The sequence below is a fragment of the Aplysia californica genome, unplaced genomic scaffold (genome assembly GCF_000002075.1).
Source record: "Aplysia californica isolate F4 #8 unplaced genomic scaffold, AplCal3.0 scaffold00300, whole genome shotgun sequence".
Taxonomy (NCBI): Eukaryota; Metazoa; Mollusca; class Gastropoda; order Aplysiida; family Aplysiidae; genus Aplysia; species Aplysia californica.
The window spans coordinates 169,078-187,978 of NW_004797570.1; the positions used below are offsets into that span (position 1 = coordinate 169,078).

The 18,901-nt window shown below is 39.6% G+C and overlaps 1 protein-coding gene across 1 annotated transcript in view; it reads right to left on the minus strand.

Moving 5' to 3' along the window:
* The window catches only part of LOC101858418 (nuclear pore complex protein Nup133), a gene marked incomplete at its 5' end in the record, with an annotated part of 50,755 nt that overhangs the window by 31,486 nt on the left and 368 nt on the right, over nucleotides 1–18,901 (minus strand). Inside the window, 14 exon segments of the mRNA XM_013084528.2 lie at nucleotides 950–1,054; nucleotides 1,567–1,615; nucleotides 2,344–2,422; nucleotides 2,857–2,916; nucleotides 3,490–3,592; nucleotides 4,406–4,485; nucleotides 5,157–5,224; nucleotides 6,868–6,929; nucleotides 11,667–11,726; nucleotides 13,707–13,847; nucleotides 14,554–14,664; nucleotides 15,029–15,094; nucleotides 17,046–17,270; nucleotides 18,058–18,173. Of these exon segments, the coding sequence (XP_012939982.1) occupies nucleotides 950–1,054; nucleotides 1,567–1,615; nucleotides 2,344–2,422; nucleotides 2,857–2,916; nucleotides 3,490–3,592; nucleotides 4,406–4,485; nucleotides 5,157–5,224; nucleotides 6,868–6,929; nucleotides 11,667–11,726; nucleotides 13,707–13,847; nucleotides 14,554–14,664; nucleotides 15,029–15,094; nucleotides 17,046–17,270; nucleotides 18,058–18,173 (1,325 nt within the window).

Genomic DNA, 18,901 nt, shown 5'->3' on the forward strand with positions numbered 1-18,901 from the left:
TATAATGACATTTCCCAAGATGTCCACCTGTCAAAGACAACCACTTTTCTCCTCAATGAGTGGCTGTCTAAAACAACTTTGGCAGTATTCCTTCCTCACGTCCACAAGAACAACACTGGACAGGACAGGCAATGTCTAGTTTTTATACAAAGCATTCTTCATTTCTGTAAGAGCTACAACTTTTTGTTTGTTAGAATAAAGAGAAGTTCATTTTTCTTCATTTTTCTTAAAGTAAGTTTTACCGCATTTGCAACACAAATAAGTCATATAAAAGGCGAACTTTAGAGAGTAACATACAATAAAAAGAAGGAGAGATAAGGATGATAGATGTTTCATAGGAAAAAAGGAGCAAACGATGCCAGAGCACCTGCCAACCACCCATAAGTTCATCAACTAACAATAGTCATATCATGCAAGGAAACGGTAAGACAGACACAAATGTAAGAGGGAAAGAAAAGAGGAAGCCATCAGCAGCACCATCCAATCAGCTGCAATCTACAGCTGCCATGACAAACAATGTTTAGTCTTCTAGTATTAGAACAAAGCTTTTTACACATACAGACAGAAGAGAAAAAGTGCCCCAAAACATTGAAGACAAACAAACGAGAAAAAAACCCTTGTACATAGGGGGGGGGGGGGGGGACAACCCGAGAGAAGAAACATACAGGATCCTAATGAAATTAAACATCAAGGTAGAGCGCTTAAAGTCATTCGACTGCATCACACCGAGAATACATATTTAATAAATGAGACTTCCGTGAAACAGCATACACTATAACATACATATATCAATATTTTTATTTATTTATTTATTTTTTTTTTTTTTGAAACATCACAAAAAGCTATCAAAAACATCACAGAAAGGCAGTGAATACCACCAGAGACCAAAATATGTACAATGAGTCTCTGAGCAGGAACTTTTGAGCAGTAGCAGTCACAGAAGACCTACCTGATCCCCATCAATAGAAGCAATAAAGACGTCTTTCAGCTTTGTGGCCACATCATCAGCAGCAGATGCTTTTGCCATCTTGGTGAGGCTGCCCATCACACTGGACTGTGCCGCAGATCACAGGTACAGCAATTAGTTGAAAACAAACATACATACACACACACACATATGACATGGACACTGAAATTCACACACAAATTCATTTAGACAACGATAGCAAGAGAAACATTCTGGTTTATTACAGACAGAATCCTTTAATCCAGTCTTCTTTGCTTTTTTGGTTTGGTTTTTTTCTTAATTCTCTCATAGCTTGAGGCCATCGTTTTCATTCATTTTCATTGTGTTTTCCCATCCGCGAAATCTAAAAATAAAATTCCTTTCACTTTCCCACATTCCCAGTTGAGTGGGAACCCTGCATACCCATACACAGAAAATGGCTCCGTACACAGAAAATGGCTAGTCAATTTCTTTCTCACGCACACACACATAAGTAAGTGTCCTTCAAGGATTGAGACAGGACAGTTTGCATATGATTTACCCGTATAGTTTAAATAACAAACTCGTTTCGATAGTTTTGTCCAAAAAGCATTTCTCAACAATGAAAGTATCATTCTTACCAGTTCCGCTCGGGTCATGGAGGCCTGGTTGTTGGATATATCCATCACACTAAAAGGAGGGAAGATACAGTGGAAAACAGAAAATAATTCTCTTGATGGATGACACAAAAAGAGAGGGAAAGAAAAAGTGCAATGTAAATGCATGGAGGGTGAGGCCAAAGCAGAACAAAAAAAGAAATCATTTTTACAATTTTAAAAAGTATATACTCTGAAGGAAACCTAAAAACACACTCAAGGACAGGACAAGCAAAAAGTTCCCACTTAACATGAAAAATTGTCTTGGTCTGGACATATTTGTACCATGACATGAATGTGACATTAAAAACGTGATTCACTGCTTTGTGACCGCAACAGAGCTGCCGTACGCTGATAAAACGCCTTGATTTTATTCACAACAGTTTCAAGTTAAAAAGGAGTTTTGTCAGCGTAGCCATTTTAAAAAGGCGTTCTTCTGATATTTTAAAAAAATAGTCAGTTTCACTTTAATTTTTTCAGACAGGCCATGGATTTAGTAAGTATAAAAATTTGGTGCAAAAAAATAAAAAGGCGTTTTGTCAGCTTGGAGCACATGGAGACTTAATGTTTTGTTACATTACTTAAGATACACCATTTTTTTTATAGCACTGAAGAGACTCGTTTTGAGAAAGAGATCATGAAACCCCTTGCCATGCAAGAGAATTCATGAAATATTTCAGGGATGTTCCAGAACCGGAAAAAAACAAACCAACAACAACAATTGAGCAAGGCTTTGGGATTTGAGAAAAGACAGCATCTCACCTTGCTTCAGTCAGCCGCGGAGCAACACTAAATATACCATGGGTGTTGGACAAAAACACTGCGGTCCCATCGCAAGAGCCTGTGTCAAAACATTGACGAAAAAAAAAAAATCAGAAAGTGCAACAGAAAATAAACATCATAGGCCACAGCACTAACAATCCCAAGCTCACAGACTGATGTCATTGCATGTTTTGTACTGTGATGTATAATAGTGAATGGAGAGAAATAGCATGTATTGACAAGGGTAATGGTTAACTTTCTGTTATAGGCAAGACGTAAAAAAACTATGTTGTTTTAATATAGGTAATGGTGAACTGCCATGTCCTGAAATGAGTAATTGTAAATTGTCGTGCAGAGAGGAGAATATTGTCATGTACTGACATGAGTAATGGTGAAGTGAGTTTCTGAAAGGATATGACAACTAAGAAGGAGATTGAACAATATTTTAAGCAGACATTAATGCTCTCAAAGTCTCAACAGTAAAAAAAACAACAGACATTTTGTCAAACTCACCTGCACCCAAAATTTTGTCTCCTGATGTTTTCAAATCCATTTTATCCAGAGAGTTCTTATCTGAGAAACAAGAAAAACATGATTAATCAGATCTGGTAAGACTGTGTTTATACTCGTACTACATCTACAATAATCAAAAGAACAGAAACAAAACTTATTCATATACAGTCAAAATTGTCCAAGACACAGCCATTCATTGTCGAGGAAAAAAGTGGTTGTCTGAGATAGGTAAACATCTTGGACACTGTCATTATAATAAAGAGTAAACACAAGGTCGGAAATGGGAAGTGGTCATTTGTAAAGGTTCGACAGTAGTAGCAGCATGAGTATGTGACTATTAATACTCCACATTCCAAGAATATGTCACTGTCAGAATGTACCAAGAAAGTGTATGTGTGAGAGCGCGCACGCGCATGAACAAGTGTGTATGTGTGAGTATGTCATTTCTTCTGTGTGTGCATATGAGCAAAGATTAATTTTTCACATTATGTACTTGGATCTATGTAAAGCACCTAGAGTTGTGTGTACACAAGAGTAAGCGGTATCTACATTATCATTATCACAATATTATAAGTAGAATGTATATGTCAGAGTGCCCCTAGCATGAGTACATCACTGACATAGTTCACCTACCATGTAGCATGAGTATGGAGGATGGGCTGTAAATGTACACCTGGCTGGACTTGTCTGAGGGAGAGAGTAGCTTGTAGCAGGTGAGATGCTCCTCACTCTCCTCCTGAAGAGATAAGACAAAAGATGTTTCGTGGTCAAATCCAAGACAATACACTCATGAGATGTAAGTAATGAACTAAATCTCATTTTCTCATATTACCACAACTGAATAATAGTATTCTACTAACAGCATAAAAAAAAGAAAGCACAATCTCATAGCTGAGAGCTGTTGTATCATTCTCCATTCAAAAGCAGCCACAGTCACAGAGTCAACTAATTCACACAACGCACCCAATATTTAACACCACAATGACAAAGTGTACTCCACATATACTATGTAATGCTGTGAACAGTCCAGACTTACTGTGTAACGATGTGAGTGGTAAATACTTATTGAAGGGGGCTGTGCATGGTCACCACTTAGGATGAAATCTAATGCTGTGTGTGATTCAGACTACAAGAAGTCCAACATCAGACACTCTGGAAGCCCTCCCAAAACTGTTATATCTGAGCACTATGGACAGGCCAGGCTGGCGTACCCTCAGTACCGAGGTGCGAAACAATTTTGAAGAAAAGGGGTGAGCAGAGGTAGCTGAAGTATGTGGTCGGAGAAAGGCATCAAGTGCTGACCCTGACCATCCCAAACAGTGTCCTTGCGCTCACTGCACCCATTTTTGTCTATCGGGGATTGGCTTAAACAGACATCTCCTTGTCCACATAAAAAAGGGGACCTAAAACATGAGGACAGTCATTATCGAAGCGATGGACAATCAGGTATCAATTCTTAGTGTGTAAAGCTAAGAAGGTCAACATTACGTGTGTAATGCTGTGTATGGTTAGCACATGAAGAACAGCCCAATCGTCAGAGAACACTTACTGTATAGGGCTGTGTGTAATCCAACAGTGTCAGATCACTCACACTGGCAGGCTGAGCATCTTCGAAACTCTCCAAATAGGCTGAAATGAAATATGTACACACACATCATGATTTTGATTAAGAATTTCATTCCAAGTTTGAGCAAAGAGAAGTACACTAACAAAATAATGATTATTTATTTAGTGTTCAGGAAAAGCAATTTTGATAAGACATAATAGACGGAGCATACAGTAAGCAGTATAGAGGTCCAAAAGTACATTAGAGTTTTTTTGCACTTGCAACACAAAAAGGTCATATAAGTGTTGAAAATTTAGAGGTGTTACCAACCAGAGATTAACACACAAAGAAAAGAAAGAAGAAAGATACAGACGATAGATGTTTTTGCTTTTAGTTTAAGTAAGTGTTTTACGGCACTTGCAACACAATAAGGTCATATAAGTGCCAAAGATTAGAGGCATTACAAAAGAGTAACAAAAACAAAAAAAAGGAGGAGAGATAAGGACGATAGATATTTGATAGGAAAGAAGAAGCAAACCACACCAGAGCACCCACCAACCATACACTGATAGATGTTTGATAAGAAAAAAGGAGCAGACTATACCAGAGCACCCACCAACCACCCACCAAAAGCACACCGTGTTAGTGGAAAATAGGATAGAGATTGTTTTGTTTATTTAAAACAAAGCATTGTGACTATGCTAAAAAGTCGCAATAAAGTGGACAGAGACAACAATTGTTTTGAGGTACTTACCTAGAGCATAATATACAGAGTTAGAGGCTTCCAAATTCACTCCAGCCCCCAGCATGACCACACCCTCTCTGACAGAAAGATACACACACAACAATATAAGGGACAAATTTAGATCGAGAGAGAACAGGGCATGTAAACGAAAGATGTGAATAGATAAATTGTTTTAAAATTTTTTTATAGTAGAGTAGAGGGTTATACGGCACTCGCAACTGCATAAGGTCATATGAGCGCCAAGGGGTGGGTGTCAACAGAGAAGTCTTTACAGGGAATCAGACTTAGACTGCTCACTTCTCTAGCTTCAACAGCACAAGGTCTGCTTCGACTATCAAGGCGCCTCAAAATAGCAGGTCACAAGAGAATGACAAACATACAAAAGAAGTAGAGGAAAATGACAATAGTAACGATCAAGAAAGAAAGAGCAACAGTTCCCTGTTGTAGATCAGGCACAGTTATGAGCGTGACAAGAGTCAGCCCATTTACAATTCTACTATGCTTGAACGAGAAATGTCCCCCCTTTGGGAATGGCCTAAAGACATTTCAGTCAGTGGCACTGCCCCGGGGGGTGAATAGACAAAGAAAAGAATAGATATGAGCATTCAGGTAAATGAATGCTATCAATTATGTGAATGAGTGCGAAGAAATATGGGCAAGTTAAAATAATCATGAAACTGAGTATGAATCACCATGTAAACTAGTATGAACAACAACGTGAAAGAGTATGAATTGTTATACAAAGCAGTAAGAACAATTATGTGAATGTACAGTTCTACTAACAGTTATGAAAACACTCAATTGCTGCATCCATAAAAAATTTAAAAAGTAACTCATTTGTCTAAGTATACTAAAAAATACATCAGCACAAAAATGGTCATTAAGTTAAAAGGAGCAGTAAGAAGACAGACTAAAACAACTAAGGGAAAGAAAAGAAGTAGGACCCACAGCTAGTGGGTTTTTTTGTTTCAGTAAACAGATACACATCAACATAATAACAGTCATTTAATGGAAGGAAAAAGCAAGACTGATCGACAGAAACAACAAAGGAGAAAGAACAACAGTGGGATCTACTGGTGGCGCCCACCAATTACCCCCTTCAGAAGTGTCCTCCACCTACCTTCACCTTTATTCATATACGAGGGGAACATGTTTTTCACATGACATCCTTACAAGAGAGAGAACAACAAAACAACGCGCACATGCACATAAATCATTAGTTACTTGAGGGAGAGAAGAAACAAACTAGTGCCCGTGAGTGGTGCAGCCATTAAGTTCTGTATTTCTTCTTTTAAATTAGGTGTTTTTTTGCCATCAACACAGTTTAAATCATTTAGGAGGTGGGCTTCCAACCCTGCCTGTCAGGGCCAACCTGGAGTGAGAGGGATACAACATACCAGCAGAAAGACTGAGATACTTGGTAAAAATTCTCCCTGCTCAAGAATCAAACTCAAGTCCTCTGAGGGTGACAATGAAGCGCCTAACCACTTCACCACAGATGCCAGTGTAGTTAGGTTCTTTGGCACTGCACACTGACGATCTGAGTCCAATTCCTGAGTGGGCGAATCTTTTATCAAGTTTCTCTGTTTGCAGGGATGTTGTATCTCACTCAGCTCATGTTTGCCTTGACAGGCAGGGTCGAAGCCACCTGCCTCCTAAATTGTCTAAACTGTGATCATGGGGATGTAAAACACAATTACAGAACAGAAAAGAAACAAACCTGGTGAGCTGCAGGTCTAAGAGCCAGGTGTTTAGTTGTGGTAGCTGCACCGAGTCTTGATCCTGTGGATGGGAATAACAGACAAATACACTACAGGGCAATAGACCTCTGTTAAAAAACCAGGCTTCCAAAAGAAGCAACCACCATTTCATTGACTTCGAATGTTTTAACTGACATTGTTGCTTATTCATTCAGACAATTGGTAGTAGGTATTACATATGTATCAAGATAAATTAACTATGAAATAAGTACCCACTTTAACAGGTACAGTGAACCTGACATTCAGAGATGCCAACCACAGAAAACCGAAATGAGTATTGGGAAATATGAAAATGTGTATTTTCAGGGGGAAATGTGTATTCTCTTCGACCGACCGACTAACCAGTAAAATATGTTCAGGGTGTCCAGCAATATTTCCTGAAAAAAATTTACTAGCTCACCAGCTCGAGAAAGGGAGCACACACGCATACAATAAACACGTATCCAGTCAACAACATGTCAGTGTTCAGTGTCGTACTGGGGTCTTGTTTGACTTAAGTATTTCAGTCTGTTATAATATTTTCCTCTCATTATTATATAAAAAATCAATCCTGTTTTGAGCGTTCGGAAGGGCCTAGAACAAGAATTTCGACTATCAAGAACCAGTCTGGGTGTCATGATTCATATTATGAACTGACAGACTAAAATTATTGCTCTAACTCAGAGAAAAGCAATAACTTGAAGGGCTCAAGTAGACCCGTGCACTGTGAGAGTTGTAACAACTGTGGGAGGGCAAGATGCAGTGACCCTGAAAATCTGCCCTTCTTGAACAGAAAGCTACAACATACACAGTAGGTATAATTTACTATCACCCATCTAATGCATAGCTGCCACTCAGGAATTTCAAAAAAGGAGGAAATTCATGCGAAGGCGGATGCGCGCTCTCCGAAGGCTGGAGTAAAACCAGTGAGATCCAGAGGCAATATATACTGGAAAATCTAGCCTATGGTTTTGGAAGGGAAAACTGTCATATTTGTTAACCATAGGCAACTGAATTAAAATGTATTTGAAAAAAAAAAAAAACATAACAAAAAACAAACAAAAAAACCCAACAAAGGCACTAAGTTAAGTAGACTAACAAGCATTTGAGTCAATTTGACACAGTTTAGACTTGGTGACTAAAAATCCAGTGTTTGTTGCAAGCTGGTGTCTTATAAAAAGATTTCTTTCAACTTAAAACTTGTACATCGATGTAGAGTGCGCGCAGTATTGGATCAAGGAGGCAACACCTCTGCCGCTGTACTGAGCACTCCTGTACAACTGCAGTCCCGTTTGCACTTAACTTAGTAGTCCCTCTGTAGAGTGTAGATCTAACCTGAATTAAAATTATAGCCTAGGCTATCTAATCTAGATCTAGAATCTAGATATCTAAATATGTGTAAATCTAGATTATATCTAGAAATAGATTATCTAGATCTAGATCTAGATCTAGATTCAGTGTTCACTTCATCAACAGCCACAATATAGATCTAGAATCTAGCCGTCATGTAAACAAACGGGACCGCAATTGTACAGGAGTGCCGCAGGCCGCGATTTCTTTATCGCACCAAACGCAAAGTGCAGCAAGCGGTTTGTTCAATTTTCTCATGAACTTTTCAAGTCGCACCGGCAGCTTCTTTCTCATTTCAGCTCCTTTTATTTTTGCATTCAGCATCAATTTCTCTCGAATTTCCGCCGTTTTCATTGACAACTCGGCGCGCTAACGTCCCGATGCCCAATCGACACTTTGTTGCTCCACAATAAACAAAGTGAAACTAACGCTAGGCCTAGAAGAACGGCGGAAGTAGAAAGCTACAGGCGGACATGCGCAAACTGCGTTTTCGTCTCTCTCCCGGTTCGGTGTTTTCTGCGTGTAAAAAAAAGTATAGCAATTTGTGGCCGAGAGCGGTCCAGCGGAGGAAGGAGGAAAGTAGCGGGGAAAGCTAAATGAAGCGGAGTTTCCGCTATTTAGCAGGAAAGTGGCAGCTATGCTAATGACACGCGAACATTTTATTTCAATTACACAGATTTGCAAAGTATGAATGGTCCCGATTCCGCACACGGCCTGCACCAACGCGCGCTTTGCAAAGAGCTCTAATAAAAATTCTGAAATTTGCCTCCAAGTTTTTGTCCTCTGGTCTTGCCTTCACACCTCCTCCCTTCCCCCCCCCCCCCCCCCCTCGAGAGTATTTTTTTTAAAATCAATAATTCCCTCCCGTAGTCATACACTTGGCATGCCGTTACTCCCACCAAACACGGTCTTTGCTAACACGATGCCGCGTTTATTTGTGATGCGAATGCGTGCAGGTTCATTGACCGGTCACGATGGCGAGCCCGACAATCTAAAAATCGGACGACGCTTGTATTTTCTTTTCTTCCTACAAGTGACAGCACAGAGACGAGTTCGAGAAATTTTGTTTGCACGACAACACAGCGTTTACACTGCACAACCTGCATGTCACAAATAAGTTGCGTTATTTGTCTACAGCTGGCAAACTTCTCGGTGGTAACGAAAGTGAAAGTAGATCTTGATTTTCCCGATCAAGCCACGGTGTCACATACACTTCCGTCTGCCGCCATAGCCGCCTGTTCGCGTCGTGAAAGTGAAACATACTCTCGGAGGAGGAAAAGCTAAAAGAATATAATATCACAATCGCGACCGGCAAAATGAACTTACTGACCTTATCGGACTTGGTCTTCAAATATTCCAGTTCCGCGATACTGATACTATTTTGACAAAAGAGGGGACTTGAGTAATTAGGTTTACTCGCCAAAATTGGATCTCGTATTTTTCGCTTTCCAGGATTAGACCTGCATGTGGGCCTCAACCAGATTGTTTGAAAATTTTGCGCACCCCCCCCCAAAAAAAAAGCCTTTGTGGGTGTCATAAGGAAGGACATCCGAGTAACGAGCGACCACCCCAACAAACACTTGATAAAGAAGAGACAACCCTAACCCTACCCCCAAAAAGAACCTGCAACGGGCCTCATGTAAAAAGGCCAAAACAAGTCCAAAATGAAAAAAAAACATTATAATTAAAAAACCACACTCCAAAACAAACAAGGAGCATATAAATCTAGATTCTAGATCTATATGGCTTACATCTACATTGCTATAGGGTTTGATACAATAACACAATAGAATTGGAATATCATATATGAATACTCCATATAGATCTAGATCTAGCAATCTAAATAAATCTAGATCTAGATCTAGATCTAGATCTTGTAGAACAAGTGAATAGGAATAATAGGCCTTGAACTAGAAATCCGCATCCGATTCCAAACAGAGGGACTCAGCTGAGTCTAGATTCTAGATCTAAATAAATAAATAATTCACGCACCTGATGAAATGCTTATTTTTACCAATATTAATATTACAGCACAACCTATGATAGGGTTTGACACAATAGAATTGGAATATGAATCCTCCATTGAGGTCTATAATGATCTATATAAATCTAGGGAAGGACTTCCGTAACGAGCGACCACCCCATCAAACACTAAAGAAGAGGCCTAGACCTACCCCTACCCTTACCCCTACCCCTACCCCAAGCCCTCAATTCTGCTCTGTGTCATAGTGGTCGCTCGTTACGGAAGTCCTCCCAAATCTAGATCTAGATCTAGATCTAGAATAGAACAAGAGAGTCGGACTTGAATGAATCCACACGATCTGAACAATTGAATTAGTCAACAAACGAAATTCAAAATGGCCGCTCGAGCACGAAACTGAAAGTACAGTAGGCCTAGATAATTTAAGTTGTCGTCCTTTTTCGTATTCGCATTTCTACTTAGGTTCCGACAATTATGTCGGAAACGCCACCGTCGGCAGTCGGCGGTGTGCGCGTCGGCGGTCGGCACGAAAACGAAAGTGCCGACGCAGCCGACGGGAGAAAAAGGGGTCGCTGGCAGTCGGCCAGGCCTCGCACTACGCACATTGACTGATACAGGTGGGTCTAGCGATAGCATCGGCCGGTTCGCGGGTCGGGTCGCCATTGTCGGATTTCAGACGATTGTCGGCAAACATGCAGGTCTACAGGATGCGTATTTTTTCATGAAAAGTCCTATTCGCGTATTTTCGGCAAAAAATCGTCCCAAAATACGTAAAATCGTACTGGTTGGCATCTCTGTGACATTCAACAAATGCCCTGTTCCAATCTTTAATTTCCCTTGGTCTGAGGTATTGCCAGGTCAAGAGCATATCAGAAAAATAATTATATGAGGCTTTTAATCATATGGGGTGAGGTGGGGGGGCACACAAGGTGAGGAAGTGACATGTCACTCAATACTCCCCCCCTCATTACAACATTCCCTGATGTTTTATGTCAATGACTATATTTAGCTTGGAGGTACCTTAAGTACTTCTTGTGTGAAGTCAAGTAGAAAATAAAAACTGCTAAAATTCACATAAACCAGGATAGGATGGACATTTTGATGGGTTCGAGACGGCTCCTTTAGGATTTAGTTCAACATAAGATGTACTTTTGATATACACAGATTCTAAAAAAATACAAGGATTCTTTTTCCTGCTGCTGAGTCTGAGAATTCTTTTAACCTTTACACCATAAGATGTGACATTCCCTATACATAACTCAGAATATGTTCAGTCAAAACCAGTCCAAGACCACCCAATGTTGAGGTGGTCATCTCACATAGGTAGTCCTCCGGCATTGTCATTATAAATTTTTTTTTTACGCATGAGGGGCGGGGAGGGAGGTTATGGGAAGTGGTCGTCTGTGCAAGTTATAAGGAATAAGCATATGAAGATGAAAGTTTCCTTACCCAAACTTTTTTTGCCAGAGCTTCCCTGAAGAGACGGTCAGCATCCACCTGATACAAGAGCTGTAAAAGAAAACGTGGACCAGTCAACAACAGGAACAATGTGGTAGTTTTTTAGTTTTAGTTAGGTTTTACAGCGCTCGCAACTGCATAAGGTCATATGAGCGCCAAGGGGTAGATGTCAACACGGAAGTCCGAACGGGGAATCATGCTTACTCTGCTCACCTCTCTAGCCTCAACAGCACAAAGTCTGCTTCGACTATTAAGACACCCCGGAAATAGCAGTTCATAAGACAGAGCTTCCAGCGGCGGCTGATGTCATTTTTCGAGGATTTTCGGGTCCAGGGCAGAGCCCTGGCAGGGGGTTGAAGGGGGACAGCATCCCCTTTCTGTTTGAGAATTTTTGGTTTCAGAGCATCCTAAGTATGCCATTTCTGGCTATTCAGGCCTAAATTTAACTAGAAAATAATTGAGAAAAAAAAACATACCTTGTATAGGACAACATAATTTTCTGCTGGAAGAGGCTAGCCGTACTTAATGATGGCTAGACTGGCAGTCTAGCCGTACTTAATGACGGCTAGACTGGCAGTCTAGCCGTACTTATTCTTATGATGGCTAGACTGACCATTTACAAAAAATAGGCCTACTGAATTGTAAATATACATTTTTAGTGTGCAGTACCTAAAGTATTTGTATTTGAGACGAAACCAGGTGCCTTAATGACAGTGCATGTATTTTAAACTTCCTGCCGTACTTAAGTACGGGTAGACAGCCAGGCTAGCCGTACTTAAGGACGGCTAGACTGTCAGGCTAGCCGTACTTAATATTGATGGCTGATTTGTAAACAAAATTTTTAGTTTGCAATGCCTAAAGTATATGTATTTCAGACAAAACCAAAAGGTGCCTTACTGACTTGCATGTATTTGATTTTGAACCTGAATAATTACTAGATCTAGATCTAATGAGACCTGTGTACTTAACAGGCTTGAGTCGATTGGGCCAAACCTAGATCTAAGTACGGCTAGACTGGCAGTCTAGCCTTAAGTAAGTATGGCTAGCCACTTCGTTTTCTGCTTGTGTTAATCCATATATTTCCAAATCCAAAGCCATGCTTTCTCGCTTGTATAGATACTGTACATCCACAACTAGATCTATAAAACTTGACAGTTAATGTTTAACTTTTTTCTGCTTGTGTTGGTTTGCACCATAATCAGCATTTATAAGGTGTAGAATTCTTACAATAATAGCTTTTTATATAACAGCTTGACTTGATCTCTAGATTCTAGTCTAGATTCTAGATCTAAATAACTTGACAGCTTATATTCAACTTAAATCCACAACAATACTTACAAATAAATAAGTCTGGTAAAAAAAAATCAAGCTCTCTTTAGAGTTTTCTTTTCTTGGTAGGCCCAAGATCTATTGAACCACAATCGTCATTTCTTCCTCTTGTTTACAGAGCTGGTGCTGTGCTTCTTGTGCTTTAGAAAGTGAAAGTAGAAGACACTGTCTACACTTTCAAATAAAAGAGCACTTCCGGTATGGGTTGGCTATTGTTGACTATTGGTAATAACGGAAAATTTTTATTTCGCATTTTTGAAAATAATTTTATTTTTTTTGGCAAGAATTTTCACGAAAATTTTTCCATTTGCGGAAATCCGCAAAATTGCGGAAGACTGGAAGCCCTAATAAGAGAGTGACAAACATACAAAAGAAGTAGAGGAAAAATGACGATGTTAAGGATGAGGATAGAAAAGGCAGCAGTTCCCTCTATTTTGTTCCAGCACAGTATGAGCATGACATTGATAAATCAGCCCATTTACAATTCTACTGTGCATAAGAACATGTTAATATCCCCTCTTTGGGAATGGCCTAAAGACACTTTAGTCAGTAGCACTGCCGGGGGGGGGGGGGGGGATGTGGTAGCACTGACAGGAAAGTATACAGTGGCAAACACACAACAATGACAGCCCAGACAAAGTACACAATGATTCTTGGCAACAAGAGAAAAAAAACTCACCCCTAGCAGATATTCACACCCACCTTTTCTGGTCCAACGCTGGGCACTTGCCATTTGTTGAGATGATTTCCAGATAAGACATAAAAAGACCTCATGTCCTCATTCTCTTCATCATCCTCATCATCATATTCATCTTCATGAGAGGCAATGATGGACTGCAAGGGCTGAGAAAGACCAGAAAGCGAAATAAATTTAAAACACTATTCAGAGCTAAAGACATCAGAAGGTGAAATATTAACTAAAAGATTGTGTAGGGTTTAGACAGATCAGAATAAGAGATAAATGAAAAACAATAAAAATGTATAAAACACCAGAGGATAAGACAGACAAATAAGAGGAGCAAATATAAAATGTTTAGACAGAACATAAATAATTACATTTTGGGCAAGGAGAAGCATGTTCACATGATAACAACCATTAAGAAAAATCTGAACAAAAAAATCGACAAGGGGATTGAAAAGAAGTAAGCACTCACCAGCGGCACCCTCCACCCACCCAAAATCATAAATGTTCCGATCCGAAACAAGCATTAAAAATGTACACAAAGCGCCATCTCTACAACTTGGAGAACACAGAAAAGTTGTACAAAAGGATATTTTACTATCAAAAAAAAAAAAAAAGAAAAAGAAAAAAAAATGGCTCTACTTTTCATACACTGGAGAATAGAAATACAAAGATACTTACTGCAGGAGCATAGAAATACAAAGATACTTACTGCAGGAGCATAGAAATACAAAGATACTTACTGCAGGAGCATAGAAATACAAAGATACTTACTGCAGGAGCATAGAAATACAAAGATACTTACTGCAGGAGCATAGAAATACAAAGATACTTACTGCAGGAGCATAGAAATACAAAGATACTTACTGCACCATTAGTTTGCATCTGAGATGCTCCAAATATAAAGGATGACATTCTGCGGCTAATTCCAGAGAAAATTCCTTGAGATGACTTCAAGGGTTTGCATGAAATGTTGGCCTGTGAAACACAAAAGACAAAGGATAGTCAACTCATCTGGACAGACATAACTCTGGTTACATACACTCTGTCTGATGCTACACACACACTCACACTCTTAAACACACACATGCATGCATACATGCACCAACACACACACACATGCTGACTGATGTCACACCATGTTGTTAAGAGTTACCACAGAACAAAGAGAAATTGAAGTGATACTTTAAGGTGGCCCATTCTGTTAACAGCTCTCATAAACAAATACTATATTGAAGACATCTGTGGTTCAGCACAAGAAAATTCTAACCTGCATCATACAAAAAGCAAAAGCAGCTCAGTTCCATTAAATTCCCTTCAAACAACAGACAAAAATACACACCTGTCCAGTGGTAGGCTGCAGTAACAATAACGAGCTGGTTGTTGTCGCAAGCAGACATCCATGTGGCTGTAACATAGTAGGAAATACAAATTATATTTCATTTTTAACATAATATGTATAGCCTTTTGCATCTTGACAGACAATTTCAAAGCAGTATGCATGATACAGTTTTGCCTAGCAGTAGACATAGAGGAAGAAGATTGCCCTAGAGCTTCTCTCCCTCAGATTTCGACTCCCCTGATATGCTCCATAGAAGAGACATGGTCAATACGTTTAGAAACAAAGAAAGTATAAGAAAAATAACATAAGGAAGACAAACATAGACCTGCATGTGAGGCTCAACCAGATTGTCTGAAAATTTTGCGCACCCCCCCCCCCAAAAAAAAGAGCTTTTGTGGGTGTCATACGGAAGGACTTCCGAGTAACGAGCGACCACCCCAACAAACACAACAAAGAAGAGACCTAACCCTACCCCTACCCCTAGGCCTACCCCAAAAAAGAACCTGCAACGAGCCTCATGTGAAAAGGCCAGCACAAGTCCAAAATGAAAAACATTTTTAAAATTAAAAAACCACACCCCAAAACAAACAAGGCTTACAAGGAGCATAATGGCCTACACCTACATATTGCTAGATCTACAATAATAGGGTTTGATATCAAATAACACATTAGAATTGGAATAAGAATCCTCCATATAGATCTAGTAAACTAAATAAATCTAGATCTAGATCTAGAAGAACAAGTGAATAGGATCTAGGAATAGGCCTTGAACTAGAAATCCGCATCCGATTCCGAACAGAGGGGCTCAGCTGAGTCTAGATTCTAAATAAATAAATAATTCACGCACCTGATGAAATGCCTTTTACCAACATTAATATTACAGCACAACCTTTGATAGGGTTTGACAAAATAGAATTGGAATATGAATTCTCCATTGAGGTCTATAATGATCTATATAAATCTAGATCTACATCTAGATCTATCTAGATCTAGATTCTATTATCTAAGTGAGTCGGACTGGAATGAATCCACACGATCTGAACAATTAAATTTGTCAACAAAACGAAATTCAAAATGGCCGCTCGAGCACGAAACTGAAAGTAGATAATTTAGGTCGTCGTCTTTTTTCGTATTCGCATTTCTACTCAGGTTCCGACAATTATGTCGGAAACGCCGACGTCGGCAGTCGGCGGTGCGCGCGTCGGCGGTCGGCACGAAAACGAAAGTGCCGACAAAGCCGACGGGAGAAAAGGGGGACGCTGGCAGTCGGCCAGGCCTCGCACTACGCACATTGACTGATACAGGTGGGCCTAGCGATAGCATCGGCCGCCTCGCGGGTCGCGTCGCGATTGTCGGATTTCAGACGATTGTCAGCAAACATGCAGGTCTAACAAACATTTTTCTCAGCATTAATAACATTTTTACATGAGCTCATACAATTATGACAGAGTATCTCTAATCAGATGAAGACAATCACAGAATATGAAAAACATCACATTTAATCACATACTCCAACAGCTGATACAACGACTTGGAAAATACCAGTAGTGTCAAAGTGTGATGTTCACAGCAAAACTCAAGTTTTTAATGCCAGTCGCTCCCACACAAATCATTCCTATAATTCATATTGTTACTCATATTGTCTTGACAGCAAGAGTACTTTCAATAGACTCTGGTCTGCATGCAAGCATGCTGCTGTTTCTACAAATGAGCAGCAAACTCATTTTTCGTAAATCTGCCAGATAAAAACTTATTATTTTGTTCAATGTTATTTCAGACAAAAAGTATATCTATTGGCTACATATCTTCTCCACAAATGTTGTACAGTAGAGACTAATAAATTAGTTACAAAATTTAGGAGTGCAAAAACAACTTGGATAGACCACTGTGAAGAATACTGTAGTGTTATAAGCAAAAATTGTGTTCCATAACTTATACTCAACAAAAACTTTGAGCTTCCTGTTGACCTGGCACAGAGTGATGAGGTTAGCCACAATGACAAGCTGCAGAAGCTTACCTGGAAATGGATGACTCTTGCACATTCTTCCCCTTTGAGCTCCGCACTTATTTCTGCTGTGGATGACTCAAAGGCAATGTTGGGCCAGTAGCGCACGACCCCCTCAGGAGATACAGCCACACAGGCTGCCGGTTGGCCAGGGTGTTCACTGGGAATGACACAGACCCTCTCTGCACTGTGAGCCAAATCACTGGCTGGCAGGATCAGCTCTTTACACTGAATATTCTGAAAGAGCAAGGGGATTTTACTACAGTTCCAAAACAAGTCACTTATAACAAGAAACTTGTTTGTTGGAGTTTTTAGAATAAAGAAAAGCACATCATAAAAGTAAGACATAATATAGACAGACCGAAACAACAGTTGGAAAGAAAGGAAGTAGGACTTGCCAGTGTCGCCCTCTATAACGACCAATTTTTTATCACTTACATGCTAAATCAGTTCAAAATAATAGATCACATAACATCATTCAAAGGATGAGTCTGAGTTTAGTTAGAGTAAAGAGAAGTACATCCGACATCCACACAAAATGGGCATTCTATGAGGGGGGAAAAGCAGGAAACAAAAATAATAGGGAGAAAGAAAAGTGGAACATTCCAGCAGTACCCACTATTCACCAGCAATGAGCAACTCAATACTCAGACGGTGGATCATTTTATAACAATAAGTCAACAAATGTGATTCAAAAGATGACCTTATAAGTTTTAAGTTTAATTTGAGCAGAGAGAAGCAAAAGTGATACTGACACAATAATGACCATTCTGTGCAGGGAAAGAGCAAAAGGTAGAGAGACAGAATAAGCAAATGAAAGAAAAGAAGTAGGACCTACCAACCACTTGCAGACAGATGTTGCATCAGTCAAACCCATATCAGATGAAAGACTCAGTTGCGTGTAGGTAGTTAAGAAAGCATCTGTCATGTGACTGTCCTCTTGTGATAGTCAGTCATACAAGTGCAAAATATGACAAGCTAAAGTATTTTGACAAAAAAGACAAAAATAGGTCAACATGATTACCCTTGAACTTTTTTGTGTCTCGGAGCCCTTGTACCGCCACACAAACAACTTGCGGCCACCAACAAGCCATGCCCAGCCCGAGGGGTCAATGGAGGCTGTCACTTCTGTGGTACTGCCTGAACAAAATAAAGAAACCAATATAAGTAAGGTGCATTGTTGAAGAGAAATATGTGAAAACTGAACATGTACATCCTTGAGTTAATCTTAAGCTTGACACGGTTTGAATTAAAATCACTTAAGAGTAGAGTATCCTTACTTTAAAACAAATGTCACAATAACTCACTTTGAACATCTCTCAAATTTTTTGCTTCCAAACCATTCTGTGAGAAAATCAAACCACACATTTCATGGACTTTTTTTTTAGATCAAGAAATTAGAAAGAACTTTTTTTTTAATAGGGACATGCAGACATGTTAGATATTAGGAGCAACTGGTCTCATTTGCATAAAGCTCACTGAAACAGATCATTTAATTCTAGTACATGGCACAGTTGAGAAGAATATCCGTATGCAGCAAACTAAACTATCTGACACAGAAACAAATGGCAGATTTTCACATTGTGATAGAGTTGGAACGGGGTGTTTTATGAAGTGGACATAGCTCATTCACTGAAATAGGGCAACAAACGATAAAAAGAGACCAAAAGTTACAAAATGTTTGCATGAACCAGCCTTACCTCGGTCTGTCTGTATCAACATTTAAAGAAAATCAAGGTTTTATTTGGGAGTATTACTTCTACAAAAGGTTTGTCTGTCTCCCTCATCTAATTGCTCTCCCTCATGTCCTAGTCTGTTGGTTTGGCTCATTTCCCTGAAGCCCATGATGATAATATGTGTGCTACAGT